General features: G+C 45.9%; 2 protein-coding genes across 2 annotated transcripts in view; one reads left to right on the forward strand and one right to left on the reverse strand.

Annotated features, from left to right (window-relative positions):
• LOC141218921 (gastrula zinc finger protein XlCGF66.1-like) overlaps positions 1-21241 on the reverse strand; it is a 384436-nt gene that overhangs the window by 24152 nt on the left and 339043 nt on the right. The window lies entirely within an intron of this gene.
• LOC141218922 (uncharacterized) overlaps positions 1-21241 on the forward strand; it is a 48712-nt gene that overhangs the window by 21709 nt on the left and 5762 nt on the right. Inside the window, exons 3-9 of the mRNA XM_073665976.1 lie at positions 14274-14423; positions 14553-14720; positions 14804-14927; positions 15011-15019; positions 19943-20026; positions 20465-20590; positions 20700-20873. Coding sequence (XP_073522077.1) covers positions 14274-14423; positions 14553-14720; positions 14804-14927; positions 15011-15019; positions 19943-20026; positions 20465-20590; positions 20700-20873 — 835 coding nt within the window. The remainder of the gene's footprint in view (positions 1-14273; positions 14424-14552; positions 14721-14803; positions 14928-15010; positions 15020-19942; positions 20027-20464; positions 20591-20699; positions 20874-21241) is intronic.

Genomic DNA, 21241 nt, shown 5'->3' on the forward strand with positions numbered 1-21241 from the left:
AGAAGACCGCCTTCACCACCCCGAAGGGATTGAGTGAATTCAACTGTATGCCATTCGGGCTCTGCAATGCACCCGGGACCTTCCAGAGGCTGATGGAATGCTGTCTAGGGCACCGAAACTTCGAGACGGTCTTACTTTACCTGGACAACGTGATTGTCTATTCGAAGACTTACGAGGACCATCTGAAACACCTGGCCGAGGTGTTCGAAGCCCTGGCAGGCTATGGCCTGAAAGTAAAGCCCTCAAAGTGTCACCTGTTAAAACCGAAGGTACAGTACCTAGGGCACGTGGTGAGTGCTGAGGGAGTAGCCCCCGACCCGACAAGGTTACAGCCATCAAGAGCTGGCCAAGCCCCTCTAACATCAAAGAAGTGAGGCAATTCCTCGGGTTGGTAGGCTACTACCGAAGGTTCATCCCCGGGTTCACTAAGATGGCAGCTCCAATGCAGGACCTCCTGATAGGTCAGTCTAAATCCAGAAGTCACAAGCCACCCTTCAAGTGGGACAAGCCGGAAGAGGAGTCCTTCCGCCAGTTGAAGATGGCCCTCATGGGGGATGAGATCCTGGCCTACCCCGATTATGGCCAGCCTTTTATCCTCCACACAGACACCAGTAATGTGGGGCTAGGAGCCGTACTGTCCCAAAACCAACAGGGCAGAGAAAGGGTGATCGCGTACGCCAGCCGGAAGCTGAGGCCCACTGAAAGGAACCCGGAGAATTACAGCTCCTTCAAGCTAGAATTCTTGGCAGTGGTGTGGGCCGTCACAGAACGGTTTAAACATTACCTGGTCTCCGCAAAGTTCACCGTGCACACGGACAACAACCCGTTGACACACCTGGACAATGCAAGACTTGGTGCCCTAGAACAGCAGTGGATGGCCCGGCTATCAAATTATGAGTACACAATCAAATACCGGGCAGGCAGAACCAACCCCAACGCAGACGCCCTAGTTATCAGTTATATCCCATATATAAGTGTGGTGATCCTTGTGTATCTCTAATTATGCAATAGGGGTCAAATTTGACCATTTAGGAATATACTGTGGGCTATCATCATCTCATATTTTATGTAGTGATGAAGTAGATCTACATGCCTATTGCATGATGGGAGAATGTGCAATACTTGTGTGACGATACAGCATAAAATCTTAATTAGCCAGACGATTAGATTTGTTAATCCAAGACAAATACATTATTGTGTTTTATTAGAGATTGCTGGCTGTGTTTTACTAATGTTCTGCTTGCTCATCCGTTTATGTACACTAATTTAACTTGTAAAGTGTCCAGCATTCCACTAATCTCATTAGTATCTCAGGAGCCTCTAACCATTGTTCAAGAAATTGTCTAGGCCCATTGTGTAAGTGTTGAAAGAATCCGGCAGAGCCTTCACCACAGGGAGTCTCACATGTAGACCCAGGTGATGAGGTCACCTGAGAAAGATACCTCCACTAATACACACTTAGCTTTGGGGGAGGAGGGTGAGAGCAGTTCTGCCATTCAGGGGGCTGAGCCCAGAGAAGCAGAAGGGACATGTGTTTCTGTAGCAGTCACACTTGAAACAGAGATTGGAGAAAGACTTTACAAAGAGAATGAGAGACATCCTTCAGGACAGCAGATGGATTGCATGGCATTATCCAAAGAGGCACAGATTTCTATTCTAAATGATTCTATTGTAAGGGTATCGGCCCTGACTGGAAAGATACAGATCTTCTTCATTTGACTATCAGAGAGACCATGGATACATTTTGGGGAGACCAAGAGAGGACAAAGAAGTCACCTGGCCCCATGGATATATTGTTTGGGGATGGCAGGAGGGACCCACCAGTCCCCTCCAACCCACGGAGACATTCGGAGAAGCCAGATTGGGACCCGCCAGTCATCTGGCCCCATGGAAACTCTTGGAGAGGCCAGGTTGGGACCCTCGGGTCTCGTGGTCTTGTACCTCGATGGACTGCTAGCTTCCTAAGCTTGCCGCTACCTCCTCTTTGTGGGGCCCTGCCAGAAGCGGGGAGCCACTGGTTGTGGTAGTCGGGCCTGGAAGTTTCCAAAGTCGCAGTTGTTCTATCCCAGGCAGGTGGAGAAGGATGGGTGAGACTGTGTAATGTTGTACCATCTTTGGTATTTGCTAGGACTGTTTTGTGTGTTTATTGTCCTATTTTGTGGTTTAATAATGTATTGCCACGCTGTTTTACCATCACCCTGTGTTGTCTGAGTAGTATTATGCCCACGGAAGACCCAGTGTCTTCGCAATTTTTTTTTAGTCTCCCATGATGCTGATCTCAGAGAGAGGATTTTTGTGAGATGGAATGCAATCCAATACCATATGTGCTCCGGCGTGGAACGCAGACATCCGGCCATACGCAATCGCAGACAATGATCCTAGATATGTTCTGGCGTAGAACGCATAACTATGGGAATGTTCAGTCATGGGTACCAGTGGGGCGGTCGCAATCAGTTTATTTGGTGTTTCAGTGTAAAGCACGTCACTTCCGGACATGCACACTATGGTATGGAAATTATCGAACTGCTAGTGCATGAGAATTCGCGCAGGTTCAGTACATTATTGTAGACAGACTCCATTCTATATATCCTATGACAATTCACATCTAGGAATGGGAATGGGTCTCCTAGTCTGAGGAGGGGTTTTGGATGAAGTGGGATATTTAAACATGGACACCTGGCTATTAGACACACTATGCTGAACATCATGAATTATCATCCCTGTATCAAGCCTCCTGATGAAGCTGTTGGGGAAACGCGTTGAGGCGGATTATTGAAACATTCTGAGTACCATACCCTTTCCTTTATATATACCTTGATACGTATCTGGTTCTATTTAATGTATCAGTGTATTATATACAGTTGAAACCACAAGTTTACATACACTATATAAAAAGACACACTGGAATGTTTTTCTCAATATCTGACATGAAATCAGAAAAAACCTTTCCCGTTTTAGGTCAATTAGGATTATCATAATTTTTAATATTTGCCAAATGCCAGAATAATGAGAGAGCGAATGTTTTAAGGCATTTTTATTACTTACTGCAAAGTCAAAAGTCAAAGTCGCGGTGATCGCATTAAATCTCCGGCGCCATCTTACTTCAGGGTAGATGGCGCCGCCTTCCCCCACACCCACGATCGCTGTGATTGGCTGTTCAATTCTGAACAGCCAGTCACAGCATTTCTCACTGTTTCTGGCAATCAGATTGCTGGAAACAGTGATGTGCAGCCTGGGATTGGTGCTCATAAGAGCATCGATCCTAGGCTGTTGCTAAGAGACCCAAGCCCTCACCCCAACCCGCTATGATCGGTGTGATTGCCAATCACATCGATCTCACCGATCATAGCGCGACCGCGCGGTGACTGGGCAGTCATGGGGCAGTGACCGACTGGTGACCTACCTGTCACCGCCCCATGACTCCTTGTGATGTCAGCAGAGGCCCCAGACAGCTCTGATTGGAGCGATCGATGATGACATCGGTCACTCCAATCAGAGTACCTGAACACAGGTGACAAGGCGGTCAGAGGGCGGTGACCGGCTTGTCACCTGCCTGTCACCTCCCTGTGACCCTCTGTGATGCTGCCCAGGCCCCAGCCATCTCTGATTGGTGCGATCGATGATGACAATAAGAGTGCCTGACCGGGAGGTGACCAGCCTGTGACCTACCTGTCACCACCCTATCACCCCCCCTGTGACCGCCCTGCAGATCCTCACACTTGGTGAGGATATCTATAGAGCGGTCATATTTGATCACCTCTGTGCTGGGCCTTGTGTTGCCACAGAAGCACCTGTGACACCACAAGACCTTCTCACGTGCTCCAGTCGCTGCTGCTCCGGCGTCCTGCGGTCTCCTGGATCCTGGGTCTCCTGCTCCCTGTCTTGCTGCTGCAGGTCTTGCTCCTGAACCTGCTGCTGAAAGAAGAACAGATAAGACTTTGGTAAGTCCATCCCTTTTCTCCCCTCATCCACCCCAACCCCCTCCTTTTTACCCACCCTGCCCCCAGTTTTTTTTTTTTTTTTGTGCGTCCTGCAGCGGCCGAGGGCTGACCAGTGACTACGTCGCTGATCAACGTCCAAGCTCGCTGCTTTTCAGGACTTTTTTTCATCATCTCTGTCAATTATTTCTCCCCTCCCCCGCCCCCCCCCCACTTTGCACCACCTCCGTGCGTGCATCCAGCAGCCGCCGAGAGTTGATTGGTGACGCAAATCACCGATCAGCACTCGTGCTCGCTACTTTACCTTTTTTTTCAACTAACCTTTTTTCTTTTCTAGAGGGCAGTCACGCTGTCCGATTGTGCGCCTTGCTGGGCCACAGAAGCCTGTGACACCACAATCGCAGCTCCTGCTCCAGAAGACATCTTACAGAAGACATCTAATAGATGACATCTGAAAGATAACAACTGTAAGTAGGATTTTTTGATCCCTCCTCATCCACCCCAATCCCCCTCTCACCCTTCCCATCCCCCTTTCTGCCACCAAGTGCTGATCATCACATCATCGCTCGACTGTTGTCCTTTTCTTTTTTTTTTGTGCTTCCTGCAGCGGCCGAGCGCTGATCAGTGACCACAGATCTTATTCCTATCGCATACCTTTTTGCAGTCCAGTGAGCGTCAGTAACAAATAGCCAGGGATCGCTAATCAGCAGGTGCTCTGCCCAAAGAAAGATTTTTCCTTCGAAATCCTGTTAACAGATAGAAGGTGGCACTCCAGCAAGCGATTGAATATGAAGATCCTTTATTCTTTACACACAATTTTAAAACATACAGCCGGGAAAGCGGGAGTCCTTCAAGTGCTACTAAACCGCCACTCAGACGCCCCAGGAGAAAAGATGAATCAGCGCCCCCCCCACTACTGACCCCGTGTGGACCTCGCCCCCCCAAAAATTATTACCACTGATTCCTGATTTTGTGGCGGAATCAGGAATCAAGTTTGACACCACCGGCCTCACAGAACTAGACTTTTTCAAAGTCTTTTTCTCTGAGGATCTTGTAAACCTCATGGTGGGCCAAACTAATTTATACGCTCATCAATTTTTGGAACAAAACCCCTCTTCATCATTTTCTAACTGGTCTCCTGTAGACGCAGTAGAAATAATGAAGTTTTGGGGCCTGGTCCTTCATATGGGAACCTGAAGAAGCCAGAACTTTGGCAATATTGGAGTGTTGACATTTTGTATAACACTCCAGTGTTCCAAATGGTCATGACCCGGAAACGTTTTCAGGCCATCCACAAGTTCTTGCATTACAACGATAATGCAAGGTGTCCTGCACGCGATGACCCGAACTTTGATCATCTTTTCAAAGTTCGGCTGGTCATCGACCACTTCAACAACAAGTTTGCTGAAGTGTACGTGCCCCAAAGGGACATCTGCGTGGATGAGTCCTTAATGGCTTTTATGGAGCGGCTTGGATTCCGGAAGTACCTGCCCATTAAGAAGGCCAGGTACGGAATCAAGCTGTATAAACTTTGTGAGAGTACCTCAGGGTACACTCACAAGTTTAGAGTTTATGAAGGGAAGGACTCCCCGATTGAATCCCCTGAATGCCCCCCTGTTCTGGGAGTGAGTGGGAAAATTGTGTGGAACTTGATGCACCCACTGCTGGATAAAGGTTATCACTTGCATGTGGATAACTTTTATACCAGTGTCTCTCTCTTCAAGTCCCTCTCTGTGCGACGTACCGCAGCCTGCTATACTGTCCGCAAAAATACAGAGGCCTCCCAAAGACGCTAATTGGGCAGCTGCTCAGAAGGGGTGAGAGCAGAGCCCAATGTAGCGACCACCTTCTGGTGGTCAAGTACAAGGACAAGAGGGATGTCCTTTTCTTGACCACCATACAAGGTGATGGCAGCACCCTCAGCACTGTACAAGGTTCCACTACACAGGTCGTCAAACCAGACTTTGTAGTGGGGTACAACAAGTACATGGGGGGAGTTGATCTCTCTGATGAAGTTCTCCAGCCTTACAGTGCTTTGAGAAAGGCCAAGGTGTGGTACAAGAAGTTGGCCGTGCACATTGTACAGATGGCAATGCACAACAACGCTTTACTTCTGTCACAATGTGCAGGCTAGACTTCTACGTTGTACCTTCAGTTCCAGGAGGTAGTTATCAAGGCCCTGATATTTTGCAGTGGTGACTGAGCGGGCCCCAGTACTTCCAGAACTGAAGGTCCTTGAATTGTACCAGACCAGCATTTCCCAAGGCAAATGCCTCACAGCGAAAAAAAAGGTAAGTCACAAAAGAAGTGCCGAGTTTGTTTGATAAATGGTGTCCTTGCGTATTCACCTTTTATAATGTGACACCTGCCCCGACAAACCTGGACTGTGCATGAAAGAATGCTTCAAAAGATACCATACTTCCATGGACTACTAAATTAATTTCTGACGTATGACAACCTGACGAACACTACACAACTGACGTAGTGTTCGTCAGGTTGTCATACGTCAGTTGTGTAATATTCGACAGGTTATCCTACACAACTGACGTATGACACTACATTATAAGATTCACAAATCGGGTATCCGTTCCAAAAAGGGGGCACTTATTGGCCATTTCCACTGTTTAGGCACATCAGGGGCTCTGAGAACGTGACATGACGCCCGCAGACCATTCCATCAAAGTCTGCATTCTAAAACGTCACTCCTTCCCTTCCGAGCCCTGACGTGCGCCCAAACAGTAGTTTTCTCCAACACATGGGGTATCAGCGTACTCAGGAGGAATTGGACAACAGATTTTGAGGTCCACTTTCTCCTGGTACCCTCGTGAAAATAAAAACATTTAGGCTAAAAGATCCTTTTTGTGGAAAGAAAAAAGATTTTTTTTCATGACTCTACGTCATAAACTTTTGCGAAACACTTGGGGGTACAAAGTGCTCACCACACTTCTAAATAAGTTTCTTAAGGGTCTAGTTTCCAAAATGGGGTTACTTGTGGGGGGTTTCCACTGTTTAGGCACATGGGGTCCGCTGTCAATTCCAGCGAATTTTGCATTGAAAACCTCAAATGGCGCTCCTTCCCTTCCAAGCCCTGCCGTGCGCCCAAACAATGGCTTTTCCCCAAATATGGGGTATCAGCATACTCAGGAGAAATTGCACAACAACTTTTGGTTTCCAATTTCTGGTACGCTTGTGAAAATAAAAAAAATTGGGGGTTAAAGTAAAATTTTAGTGAAAAAAAAGTTAAATGTTCATTTTTTCCTTTCACGTTCTATTAATTGCTGTGAAGCATGTGAAAGGTTAATAAACTTATTGAATGTGGTTTTGAGCACCTTGAGGGGTGCAGTTTTTAGAATGGTGTCACTTTTGGATATTTTCTGTCACAAAGACCCCTCAAAGTGACTTCAAATGTGACGGCGACCCCAAAGAAATGGTTTTGTAAATTTTGTTGTAAAAATGAGAAATCTCTGGTCAACTTTTAACCCTTATAGCTCCCTAAAAAAAAAAAAAAAAATGTTTTCCAAAATTGTGCTGATGTAAAGTATTCATATGGGAAATGTTATTTATTAACTATTTTGTGTGACATATCTCTCTGATGTAAGGGCATGAAAATTCAAAGTTTGAAAATTGTGAAATTTTCAAAACTTTCCCCAAATTTCCATTTTTTTTCACAAACGCAAGTGATATCAAAGAAATTTTACCACTATCATGAAGTACAATATGTCCCGAATAAACAGTCTCGGAATCAGGGGGATCCTTTGAAGCGTTCCAGAGTTCTTACCTCATAAAGTGACAGTGGTCAGAATTGTAAAAATTGGCCTGGTCATTAACGTGCAAACCACCCTGGGGGGTAAAGGGGTTAAGCTGAATGATTTGGGTCAAGCATTTGGGATATCCTTCCACAAGCTTCTCACAATAGTTTGGTCGGAATTTGGGCCCATTCCTCCTGACAAAACTGTTGTAACTGACCCAGGTTTGTAGGTCACCTTGCTCGCACCTGCCTTTTCATCTTTGCCCATAAATTTTCAATAGGATTGAGAACAGGGCTTTGTGATGGCTACTCCAAAACATTGACTTTGTTATCCCTAAGCCACTTTGTTACTATTTTGGCTGTATGCTTCAGATCATTGTCCATTTGAAAGACCCTTTTTCGTTCAAGCTTTAACTTCCTCGCTAATGTCTTGAGATGTTGCATCAGTATTGCCAAATAATATTCTTTTCTCTTGATGCCATCTATTTTGTGAAGTGCATAAGTCCCTCCTGCAGCAAAACAACTCCACAACATGATGCTGTTACCCCCATGTTTCACAGTTGGGATGATGTTCTTAGGCTTCCAAGCTTCTCCCTTTTTCCTCCAAATGTAACAATTGTAATTATGCCCAAAATTTTAGTTTAATCAAACCACAGGACATGCCTCCAAAAATTAAGGTCTTTGTTCCTGTGTGCATTTGCCAACATTAATCTGGCTTTTTTATGTTTCTTTTGGAGTAATATCTTCTTCCTGGCAGAGTGGCCTTTCAGCCCATGTTGATACAGCACTCATTTCACTGTGGATATTGACACAGTCTTACCAGCTTCCGCCATCATCTTCACATGGTCTCTTGCTTTTGTCCTTGGGTTGATATGCACGTCGGATCAAAAGCACGTTCATCTCTGGGACACAACTCGCCTACTTCCTGAGCGGTATGATGGCTGGACATTCCCATCTTGTTTGTACTTGCGTATAATTGTTTGTACAGATGAATGAGGCACCTTCAGGTATCTTGAAATTGTACGGAAGGATGAGCTGGACTTGTGCAAGTCCACAATTCTCTTCCTGATATCTTGGCTGATTTCTTTAGACTTTCTCATGATGCTACACAAAGAAGCAGTGTGTTTCAGGTGTGCATTAAAATACATCCACAGGTGTGTCTCTAAATAACTAAGATGTTGCCAAAAAACTATCGGAAGCTTCCAAACACATATGTGTAGTGTCGGCCCCCACTACTTCCTCTGGTCTCACCGCAGCATCTTCCCAGGGTGCGTGCACAGATCCCCGGGCACTGTACTCTTAAAGAGGCCGCGCGCGCCGTCCTAAAAAGTCCCCGGCCAGCCCCTATTTAAAGCACCTCCTCCAAAATGGAGGTGCCTGTGCAAAGTTGTGGTTTGTGTTCTAAACACTCTCTCCAGCCCTCAGGTCCCAGTGCTGCCTGTCTATCAGCTGTGTCCACCTGTCAGTCTGCCAGCCAAGCCTGCCTGTTTACCTGCATTGTCTATCAGCCGTGCTCATCTATCGTGCCTGTTTGCTTTGGCCATCAGTCCTGTGGGAGTCGTCTGCTCTCACTAGAGGTCGTTCCCGGTGTGGCACCTGGTCCACCTTCCCGGTCCCTCCTTGGTTCACGGAGTCGATTAAGCCCCCGTGTTAGGCACTTAGTTACGCCCCTCTGGTCCCTCCTCGTATCTCAGCACAGAGGTTCCACTACCCGGACCCGTAACAATATGATCATATGCGCAGTCCTCAATTGTTTAAAGGCATAGTAATCTTAGTGCATGTAAACTTTTGACTTTGCAGTAAGTAATAAATATGCCTTAAAACATTCTCTCACTCTCATTATTCTGGCATTTGACAAATATTAAAAACTATGGTAATCCTAATTGACTTAAAACAGAATAAACCTTTCCAGATTTCATTTCAGATATTGAGAAAAACATGCATACAGTGAAGGAAATAATTATTTGATCCCGTGCTGTTTTTGTAAGTTTGCCCACTGACAAAGACATGAACAGTCTGTAATTTTAAGGGTAGGTTAATTTTAACATTGAGAGATAGAATAGATAGAAAAAAATCAAGAAAATCACATTGTATAAATTAGATAAATTTATTTTCATTTTGCAGTGACAAATACGTATTTGATTCTTCTGGCAAACAACACTTAATGGCTTGGTGGCAAAACCCTTGTTGGCAAGCACAGCAGTCAGACGTTTCTTGTAGTTGATGATGAGGTTTGCGCACATATCAGGAGGAATTTTGGTCCACTCATCTTTGCAGATTATCTCTAAATCATTCAGATTTTGAGGCTGTCGCTTGGCAACTCGGAGCTTCAACTCCCTCCATAAGTTCTCTATGAGATTAACGTCTGGAGACTGGCTTGGCCACTCCATGACCTTAATGTGCTTGTTTTTGAGCCACTCCTTTGTTGCCTTGGCTGTATGTTTTGGGTCATTGTCTTGATGGAAGACCCAGCCACGACTCATTTTAATGTCCTGGCAGAGGGAAAGAGGTTGTCACTCAGGATTTTATGGCACATGGCTCCATAATTCTCCCATTGATGTGGTGAAGTAGTCCTGTGCCCTTAGCAGAGAAACACCCCCAAAACATGTTTCCACCTCCATGCTTGACAGTGGGGATGGTGTTCTTTGGGTCATAGGCAGCATTTCTCTTCCTCCAAACACAGCGAGTTGAGTTAATGCCAAAGAGCTCAATTTTTGTCTCATCTGACCACAGCACCTTCTCCCAATAACTCACAGAATCATCCAGGTGTTCATTGTGCAGGCCCGTCTTAAGTTTGCCATGTGCCTTCTTGAGCAGGGGGACCTTACGGGCACTGCTGGATTTTAAACCTTTAAGGCATAATGTGTTACCAATGGTTTTCTTGGTGACTTTGGTCCCAGCTGCCTTGAGATCATTAACAAGTTCCCCTGTGTAGTTTTAGGCTGATCTCTCACCTTCCTCATGATCAAGGATACCCCACGAGGTGAGATTTTGAATGGTGCCCCAGATAGATGTCGATTGACAGTCATTTTGTATTTCTTCCATTTTCTTACTATTGCACCAACAGTTGTCTCCTTCTTACCCAGAGTCTTACTTATGGTTTTGTAGCCCATTCCAGCTTTGTGCAGGTCTATGATCTTGTCCCTGACATCCTTAGAAAGCTTGTTGGTCTTGCCCATGTTGTAGAGGTTAGAGTCTGACTGATTAATTGAGTCTGTGGACAGGAGTATTTTATACAGGTGACTATGTAAGACAGCTGTCTTTCATGCAGGTAACGAGTTGATTAGGAGCGTCTAACTGGTCTGTAGGAGCCAGAACTCATAATGGTTTGTAGGGAATCAAATACTTATTTCTTACTGCAAAATGCAAATAAATTTATTTAATTTATACAATGTGATTTTCTTGACGTTTTTTTTTGGGGGGGGGGGGATATTCTATCTCTCAATGTTAAAATTAACCTACCCTTAAAATTATAGACTGTTCATGTCTTTGTCAGTGGGCAAACTTACAAAGACAGCAAGGGATCACAATGGGGGGCACCATTGTAGAGGGTGCCAACCTCGTCGGCTAGGCAGTATCAGCTTTGTTTAGGTACAGGATAGGGTAAGGTAGTGACTGTATCAATTATTCAGCAGCATCATTGTTTACATCTGTTTATATACATCCACAACAAGCCATTCAGCTTGTAATTTTGCTAGTTTTAAGAACATATGTGTTGTTAGTCCAGTTTTTAATGCATATATTTAATAAATGTTTAAGATTTTACTTTAGGGAGGTTTTCCCACAGTACTGCCCCCTACACCGACAATATGGTTTCATCCACTCCACCGACTACCCCAGGGCTGATTCATAAATACTCACTTAACCCCATTCTTGGTGCAGATACTAATGAATCCAGAACCTATGAGATTTTTACCACATCATAGTTGGATAGTTAGAGGCGTATCATCCATAGCAGCAGCCCACAGGGCCACTATGGTGCCCATGAGAAAAACAAGAATTTGAGCTTGGTATAAATTGGTATACATGCAGCACATAAATGCATGTTTACAATGGCCATTAATCAAAAAAAAACTACAAGAAGAAAACTGATCATAAACCCTGCTGTAAATAAATAAATAAAAACCAAAAGTGCTTTTAAATAAAATAGAGTTCTTAGTAACACTGTTCTTGATCAAAAATAGCATGAAAGCTACCATGGCAAGGTGAACGTATTCAGGATAGTCCTACTCTGTCTAATATTAAAAACTTTACAATGTGTCAAAGCCTCAAACTTCTGTGTGTTAATCAGACGTGAGATCTAACGTGATACAAGATTACAGTTCAGGGAATACGGGAAACATTCATATAGACGGCCAGTGGTGATGTAGTCAGTGACGGACTCTGGCCAAATATGTTTCTAGAGCCGTAGTAGAAGATGAAGATGTCGTCCTCATGATGAAGTAGTTATTCCTCATGTTACGTGTAATGAATATCTCCTGCAGTACTGATAATGTCCATTCCAGTGTTGGTAAATGAGATGAGAATTAGCAATAAGGAAGATGAGTCTTTGAAAAACGTGTTCAGCTGCTGACTCCAAGAAAGAAACTGCTTGTTGTCTGTGGCCTAAAATATATAGGTTTTATTAGTAGATGTAGAGAAGAAAACTAAATACCGTATGTTTCGGACTATAAGACCACTTTTTTCCTCAAATTTTGGAGGAAAATGGGGGTGCGTCTTATAGTCCGAATGTTGGGGGATGGGGGTGTATATATATGATGTGTGGGGGGAGCGGTAGCGGCGGAGGAGCGGGGCACAGGAGGCAGCCGCCGCCTGCTGCAGCCTACACTGTCCCCGCTGCTAAAGAAAATGAATATTCACTGCTCCCCACGCCCATGGACATACCAGGACAGGGATGTAGGGTGCCATGCATACCAGGACAGGGATGTAGGGTGCCATGCATACCAGGCAGGGATGTAGGGTGCCATGCATACCAGGACAAGGATGTAGGGTGCCATGCATACCAGACAGGGATGAGGGGTGCCATGCATACCAGGACAAGGATGTAGGGTGCCATGCATACCAGACAGGGATGAGGGGTGCCATGCATACCAGGACAGGGATTGGGGGTGCCATGCATACCAGTATAGGTATGAGGAGTGTCATGCAGGATAAGCATGAGGGGTGCCATTCATACCAGGATGGAGGGATGCCAGGCATACCAGGACAGGGATGGGGGCCACGTATAAAAGGAAGGGGGGGGGCACATATACCAGGTTGGGGGATATTGTCAGAATTGGGGGACATTACCCCTATGCCAGTGTCAGCAATGTCAACACATTTTTTGCTTACATTTTTTTTTCTATTTTCCTCCTCTAAAACCTAGGTGCATCTTATAGTCCGAAAAATACGGTACTGTAAAATAATATATCTCCTCATATGTTTCTGTGGCATCCCGGTACCCGTTCTACTGCTGCTAAATGAGACAGTTGTAGTGTGATAGTAGACTTGTTCCAGTGTGGGCACTGTGAGTTAGGAGATATAATACATTGCATTGTAAATTGGACTTTCCTGCCATCTACTGGCCAATGTGTGTATATGAAAGTTAAGTGATTATTCTCCTCACAATAAGCTGCCATAGAAACGGCGGGGAGGAGTCTCCCAGCTCAGGGCTCGCACACTGACTGAGCACTAGTACAAATCAGTAGTGGGGGGTTCAAGCTGCCTAATGAAGATATAGGAGACAGACACTATTTCTCACAGAAGAGTTTCCATGCCAGTCCACGCTGGGGGGACATTTTTCTCCACATAATCTCCTTCACAAAAGACAAGCCTCTTCCAGTCAGGAGAGATAACTCTGTTTGTGTGCTCTCTCTCCTGCACGCTGGTTATCCTGTTTGCTTCTAGCCGGACCAGATCCACGTGGCTGCCACACCACCGACTTTTTGTTTAAACCTACCCCCTGTGAAAGGGAACGGTGGGCTAAAAACTGTGAGCACACCCAGACTTTAGTGTGTTTCCACGGAGAGCTAATCTGTGAAGGTCCCTCCATCAGTGTAATATTTCTTAGACTGCGCATAGCATTTCCTCTACTAGCAAGTGAAGAGAACTCTGCTCCAGCCGCCCTGAGAGGCCATAACCTCGCTTGTCTCATGAGGAGAGAACCATTACTTTCATATGCACAAAATACTGTAAACTTTGCCTTCAAGAGAGACTGTACCCCGTTACCTCCTTCAGTAAAATTGTCATGTTTACAAGTTCACCTGCTTGTGATTGCACAAACATCACGGGCACTCCAAACTTGCACCCAGACACCACAACTACAGGAGTGCCCCCCGCCCGGGAGGTCCTATACCATCCACAAGTGCCACCTTCCGCTTTTGACAATTGTTGTGGACACTAGGGAAGTGTTTAGGGGTCCAGCGACCCACTTCAACTACTGTGACATCATTATCTGCTGCCTTTGAGACTACATACCCCAGCTGGCCCTTCTGCAACATCTGGCGCCTCCCCAGTGGCCCACCACATTTCCCCTTATTATCTCCAGTAATTGTATTATTACACAGGATATTTATGATGCTACATCGGCTCATCATCTTCTCATTCAGGTCCCTACAATATCCGATCCTCTGAGTGAAGATCTTCTATATAAGAGAATTATCCTTATTGACCCATCAAAGATGGATATGGACAGAAACAAGATGGTGGAGAGGATATTACACCTCACCGTAGAGATCCTCTTCCAGCTTACTGGAGAGGTGAGAGATTCTGATGACATCACATTACATCATTCTTATCTATGGGAATAACAGATGGACAGAACTGGAGAGGTGAGGACTCTGGAAATGTCTGTAGTGAGATTTATTAATGTGTCTCTCCATAACCAGGATTATACAGTAGCGAAGAAGACCTCTAGTGAGCGCTGTCAGGACCCTGTGTCTGAGGGATGGGGAAGACCCCTGAGCCCTCCACCTCACCCCGTGATACATGAGGACATCAATGACCAGAAGATCCTAGAACTCGCCTACAAGATGATTGAGCTGCTGACTGGAGAGGTGACACTGCTGGGAATGCTGGGACATTATATAGTAACACTATGAAGGGATCGGAGGAATGACTGTATAATTTTATGTGTCAGGTTGCTATAAGATGTCAGGATGTCACTGTCTATTTTTCCATGGAGGAGTGGGAGTATTTAGAAGGACACAAAGATCTGTACAAGGACGTCATGATGGAGGTTCCCCAGCCCCTCATATCACCAGGTAACAGACAGGACTAAATACACACGGCCTATAATTATCTGTATGTAAAGAATGAATCCAGTCCCTGTATGTGTTTCCTCCAGATCTATCTAGTAAGAAGACAACACCAGAGAGATGTCCCCGTCCTCTTCTTCTACAGGGCTGTAAACAAGAAGATCCCAGTGTTCCTCAGGATCATCAGGTAGATGGAGAGAAGGTGTCATGAGATCTATAATGTGTAGACAGCTGTGAAGGTCTTGTGCTCAGTCTTGTTTTATCCACCAGTATTATATGTTTTATTCTAGCTATTGAACCCATTCTACGCCCAGGTGGCGAGCATTTTTATTGGTATATGGTCTCCCATGCTGGTATGTGCTGCCCCCCTCCTGGTATTTGTGCTGCCCCCATCCTGTCCCCACCATCCTATCCTGGTATGCATGGCACTCCTCACCCCCAAATCCTGGTATGCATGGCACCCCTCACCCCCAATCCTGGGGTGCATCTCACCCCTCACCCCCACATCCTGGTATGCATGGCACACCTCACCCCCAATCCTGGTATGCATGGTACCCCCTCAACCCCCAATCCTGGTATGCGTGGTACCCCTCACCCCCCAATCCTGGTATGCATGGTCCCCTCACCCCGCAATCCTGGTATGTGTGGTACCCCTCATCCTGGTATGCATGATCCCCTCATCCCACAATCCTGGTATGCATGGTCCCCTCACCCCCCAATCCTGGTATGTGTGGCCCCCTCATTCCTTTCACACTGTACACACATACAAAAAAATAAACAGTTATACTCACCTTTCTTCTCTGTGCTCCAGCGCTTCTGCACCCTGTTCTGCCGGAGGCCAGGGGAGAATGTGTCGCCGGAGCACTGCGCTGTCCGGCGCCATTTTGCTGAACACACACTGTAAATGTGTCTTCAGTAAAATGGCGCTGGATAGTGCTATGCGCATGCGCCGATCCGACGCCTCACTCCTGCCCCATCTCCGACGAAGAGAGGCGCCGCGGCAATGCTCCTCCCGATCAGGTAAGTATGTAAGTATGGCGCCGGAGATTGCGGTATGCGTTCAGTGCCTACGCATACCGCGATCTCTGGAGCCATACACACTCCTCTTACCTGTATCGGCTGGATGCCTGATTCTGTCTGGAGCCAGACTGCGCGTCGTGCATGCGCAGTCTATCGAGGCTTCAGACAGAGACACGCATACCCGGTTATATTATAGACTATTGTAATGAGAACGGTGGAGATGGCAGGATTAGAGCTGATCATAGATGTGACTTCTCCATCTGTCTGTGACTTTTACAATATTTGTTTCAGGGTGAAGATCTGACCCATATTAATACTACAGAGACATATGTGAGGGGTGATGAGCGGTGTAAAGAGGAGATTCCTACATATGACCACCCAGGTGAGTAGTAACCACTAAATGCAGAGAAGTCACAGATTCTTCTGTCACCGGCTGTGGCTGCTTTATCGGTGGTGTAGTCCGGCCATATCACAATCGTGTGATCACCATTTTGCCTCTAGACCAAAACATTCTCCTCCATCCAAAACTGTTCAAACGATTTTGGGCATTGAAAGCCCTTATCTATATAATTTACAACCTGCAGGATCCACCTACCCCCTGTTGGCTTCCTAGATCCCTGATATCTTATTGGATGAATCTCCCTTCTCTCCCTTCTGTGCTGCTGAATGTGCTCATATGGTCCCTACAAGACCAGGTCCAGTCTTTCTGGCCAAACTTCACTTTTATGATCTACAAGATTAAATGTGCAGTGAGGCCAAGTGTGAATTTCTGTATAATAACAGCAGAGTTTCCCTTTATCCTGACTTTTCAATTTCTTCTAAAACCGACTAACTTCAAACCAGATTGTGATAAACTAAACAGAAAACATTCCACCTGTGCCATGATATATCTCTAAGCTGTGCGTGGCTGATGGCTGTAATATGCATTTATTCACACCTGCCGGAGATGTGTTGGCTCCAGTCCTGGTTTCATGGATTCACTCCACGTCATAAATTCCATTATGTTTTCAATCCTAAGGAATTCAGATTACTGCACAATCTCTCCTGAAATGGGGGGCGCTAATACTTTCTCTACTCTCCTGGTCAGGACTCATAGTAGCTCCAATGGTCCACCATAAATGAGTGTGACTCCTATTTAGTTTGTAGTTCTCCTCTCATACATACATTGTTATTGAGGATGTAACATAGAATAAAAAAAGAAGTTATTTTTTCCATGTCCATTCTGTATGATAGTGTGATTGTGGTGGGATCGGCCGGCCTCACTTACGTTAGTCTGTAACTCCCTGGTAGTCTTTAAAAAAAAGGTCTCCATTGACTCTCCCAGATGCCCGAGATCTAAAATTAAGACATTTTCAGCTCTGCACTATTATAAATAGTTCTCTTTAATAAAAGTATATTTTTTCTTGAATCTCATGTGATAGAAAATATTTATTAGACCTTACAATAATTTAGATGGCCAAGAGCCACCAAGCCGTATACTATAATTACCACAGAGAGGTTTCACCACTAGTTACTCATTTATTACTGATGGAGACTGTTGAGTTTGATCATTTCAGGAGATGTGTTATTGTCTATAGTCACCGTTTTGCTCATCATCCTTTAACCCCCTCTACATGGATCTGGACTTACACAGAGACCCCTAGGCTTGGGCCATGGTGTTACCTGCTGTTCTGTGGAGTGAGATGGGAAGAATAGTCAGGTAGCCGGGTCGGAACCAGGAGGGCAGAGAAAATACAACATCAGAAGACGCAAGAGTAGTCAGTAAACGAGGTCACAACAGAAACAAATACACAAGCCGGGAGCTGATCACAGAGGACTGAACCAGAGGAGAACAAGGCTGTATCTGGCAGCTTCCGGCAATATGCTTCCAGCTTTAGTAGGGTGCGGTGCTTTCCAGTTGGCTGAAGCAGGGAGCAGATTACTCCAGCTGGACAGCACACACACCCATACTGCCAGACTGGATGGTACTACTGGTCCCAGCAACCCTAATCTTAGTGGCTGGACAGAACCTGCGCCGCCCAGAGCTTCTCGTTCTGACGTCTCCTCCATTTCCAGCACCGCCTGCAGGATGAATAAGGCGGCTCCTGGTGAGAGAAGCTGACGTTGCAGGAGCAGATCCCAGAGGAGATGGGACCCACCATTTGCAGAAGCCTTAATATGACAAAATGTCAGAAAACCAGAGCAGTAATAATTTTTATTTTCTTTATATATATATATATATATATATATATATATATATATATATATATAGCGCCAACATATTCCTCAGCGCTTTACATACATTATCATCGCTGTCCCCATTGGGGCTCACAATCTAAATTCCCTATCAGTAGTATGTCTTTGAAGTGTGGGAGGAAACCAGAGAAACACAGGGAGAACATACAAACTCCTTGCAGATGTTGTCCTTGGTGGGATTTGAGCCCAGGACCCTAGCGCTGCAAGGCTGCAGTACGAACCACTGAGCTATCGTGCTGCCCTAAGCAGGGCAGCACGGTGAAATCCACATAAAGTGACGCCATTGCTCCATTGTGTAATTTTTAACCCTCAGGGAATTAATCTAAAGGAGTAGTGACTATTTTGATTCTAGCTGCACTTTCCGGATATTAGCATTCAGTTGATGTTGGAGAGTGAAAATTGCCATTATGCCATTTTATTGCCCAACACATAGTGGCCAGATTGTGCTCCAGGAGACACACACCATCAATTAAGTGGGTTCTTCTCACTATAGTAATGTCAAATACATAGATGCTAAATGTGCTTTGGGCGCACTGCAAGGCTCAGAAGTGAGGGGGAGATTTGACTTTGGGAGATCGGATATTGCTGGATTGGGTTATGGAAGCCATGTTGCTTTTCAAGAGCCTTTATGGAAACCTCTGTTTTTTTTCCCTTCTTCCATGAGAGCACCACCTGAGAGAGGGTATCCGCTCACCAAGGGTACACGCGGGAGTGCAGTGGTATTATGCACCCCGTGGTTAAGCGCGCTGGCAAGTGGGACTTCCGGGGCTGTGCACATGCAGGGCACGTGTCAAGAGGTTGCGATGCGCCCTGCTGACGTAGCGTGCTGGAATGCCGGGACCAGGACTACACATGCGCAGGGCGCATGTCAGTTTCTGGCGCACCCTGCTGACGTTGCGCACCGGAATGCTGGGCCATGGGGCTGAGCACACGCACGGCGCGTGTCAGGAAGTGACGCTCCCTGCGTCAAGAGCTGTATTCACCAGAGTAGCAGCAGCAGAAGTCACCAGAGCAGCAGCAACAGCAGCTCCTTCAAGGCCGCAGCAGTGGCAGTCGTACAAGCGGCAGCAAGACCAGCCGGAGGAGCAGGGCAGGTCCCGAGTCCACCACCTCCAGCCGGGAGCGAGCATATGAATTGATCCAGCCTCAATCTCCGGTACCCTGAACGGCAGAGTGGTGAGTGATCTACGTGAAAGTTCACCGTAGTAGATGGGTCAATTTTTTCTATGTATTTTATTTTTTAAACTAGGAAAAACCCAAAAAGTGTAGTACCAAGAGGAATAAGAAGGAGTGTGCGCTGTGCGGGGTTAATTTTCCCAGCACTTATACTAAAAAGCTTAGCCAGAGTTGTATCCAAGAAACCATATCAGAGGAAACACCTAATTTTGTTATGGATTTAAAATCTTTAATCCAGACGGAGGTTAGGGACTCCCTAAAGACGTTGGCTACACGTAAAAAGAGTAGGAAGCTGAAACGTCATACATCAGACTCAGAAGAATCTGTAGTATTCCAGGGCAAGGGGAAGTCTTATTTCCTCTCCTAACTACTCGTCATTCTTATCATCATCATCTTCCTCAGATAGCGATACAGGAGGTAGGCCGTGTTTTCCAGTGCAAAACACGGATAAGCTGATTAAAGCCATCAGAACAACTATGGGCATAGCCGATACCAAGACCCCTAGGACTGTTCAGGACATCATGTTTGGGGGTCTGGATCAGAAGAAGAGGCGCACATTCCCCGTCAATGAGAGGATTGTTCATCGACAGGGAATGGAAAAGACCTGATAGGAGAGGGCAGTTACCATCACCTTCAAAGAGAAGATACCCGTTTGAGGAAGAAGAATCAACCAGGTGAGATAAAACCCCCAAAATTGACGTGACAGTATCAAAATTCTCTAAAAAAAAAATCCACCCTGCTGTCTGAGGATTTAGGAGCTTTCAAGGATCCTCTTGATAAAAAAGCGGAAACCTTATTAAAACGAACCTGGGAGTGACCAGCAGGAGCATTGAAACCGGCAGTCGCAGCCACTTACACAGCCAGGTCAATGATGGTCTGGTTGCAGCAGCTAGAAGACCAGATTAAAGGGGACATTCCAAGGGAAAATATCCTGGCCAGTCTTCCGCTAATGCAGGGGACGGCTGCCTTCCTCGCGGATGCGTCGGCAGATTCAGTAAGGCTGGCCGCCAGATCAGCGAATTTATCCAATGCAGCTCGCAGAGCTCTGTGGCTCAAGAGCTGGTCAGGTGATGTACAGTCTAAGATGAAACTGTGTTCAATCCCGTGTGAAGGGGAGTTTCTTTTTGGCAAAGCTCTGGATGACATACTGCTTAAAGCCGCAGATAAGAAACACTGGTTTTCCAGTGTGTTGATGCCTCGGTACAAGACTTCCTTTCGTAAAAGGAAGTATAGCATAGGTACATTTTCCAGAGACCAGGTCAGATGGAAGGACGAGGAGTGGAGGCTTCATGTTCGGAGGTCCTTCCTCTGAGAACAGAAAATCCCCTAAGTGATGGGCCTCCCCAGGTAGGAAGAAGACTGTCCCACTTCCTGCCTACCTGGGAAAAAATTACATCCAGTGCCTGGATATTAGGGATTATAAAGACAGGACTGAGACTGGAATTCAGATCCATTCCCCTGCAGACCTTCAGGATTTCGTCTCCCAGGAGGCCCAGAGCGCAAACAGCCCTGGAGCAAGAGGTATTAAACCTAGTGGAAAAGAAGGTTCTGAGAGAGACTAATAAGCGAGCAGGGGAAAGGATTCTATTTGCCCCTGTTTCTGATAAAGAAGCCAGAAGGCTCCTTTAGAACCATAATCAACTTGAAGGGCCTAAACAACTTTCTAATCTACAGACCCTTCAAGATGGAATCTATAATATCAGCCATAAAGGTGTTGTTCCCGGGTTGTTATATGAGTGTCCTTGACCTGAAGGACGCCTATTACCACGTCCCAATCCATACAGGATACCAGCAGTATCTGAGAGTAGCTGTGTATATCATCAATTGTGTGAGGCAATTTCAGTTCACAGCTCTGCCCTTCGGCCTTTCCATGGCTCCAAGAATCTTTA

The sequence above is a fragment of the Phyllobates terribilis genome, unplaced genomic scaffold (assembly GCF_046119375.1).
Source record: "Phyllobates terribilis strain yellow unplaced genomic scaffold, ASM4611937v1 Scaffold_251__1_contigs__length_2838608, whole genome shotgun sequence".
Taxonomy (NCBI): Eukaryota; Metazoa; Chordata; class Amphibia; order Anura; family Dendrobatidae; genus Phyllobates; species Phyllobates terribilis.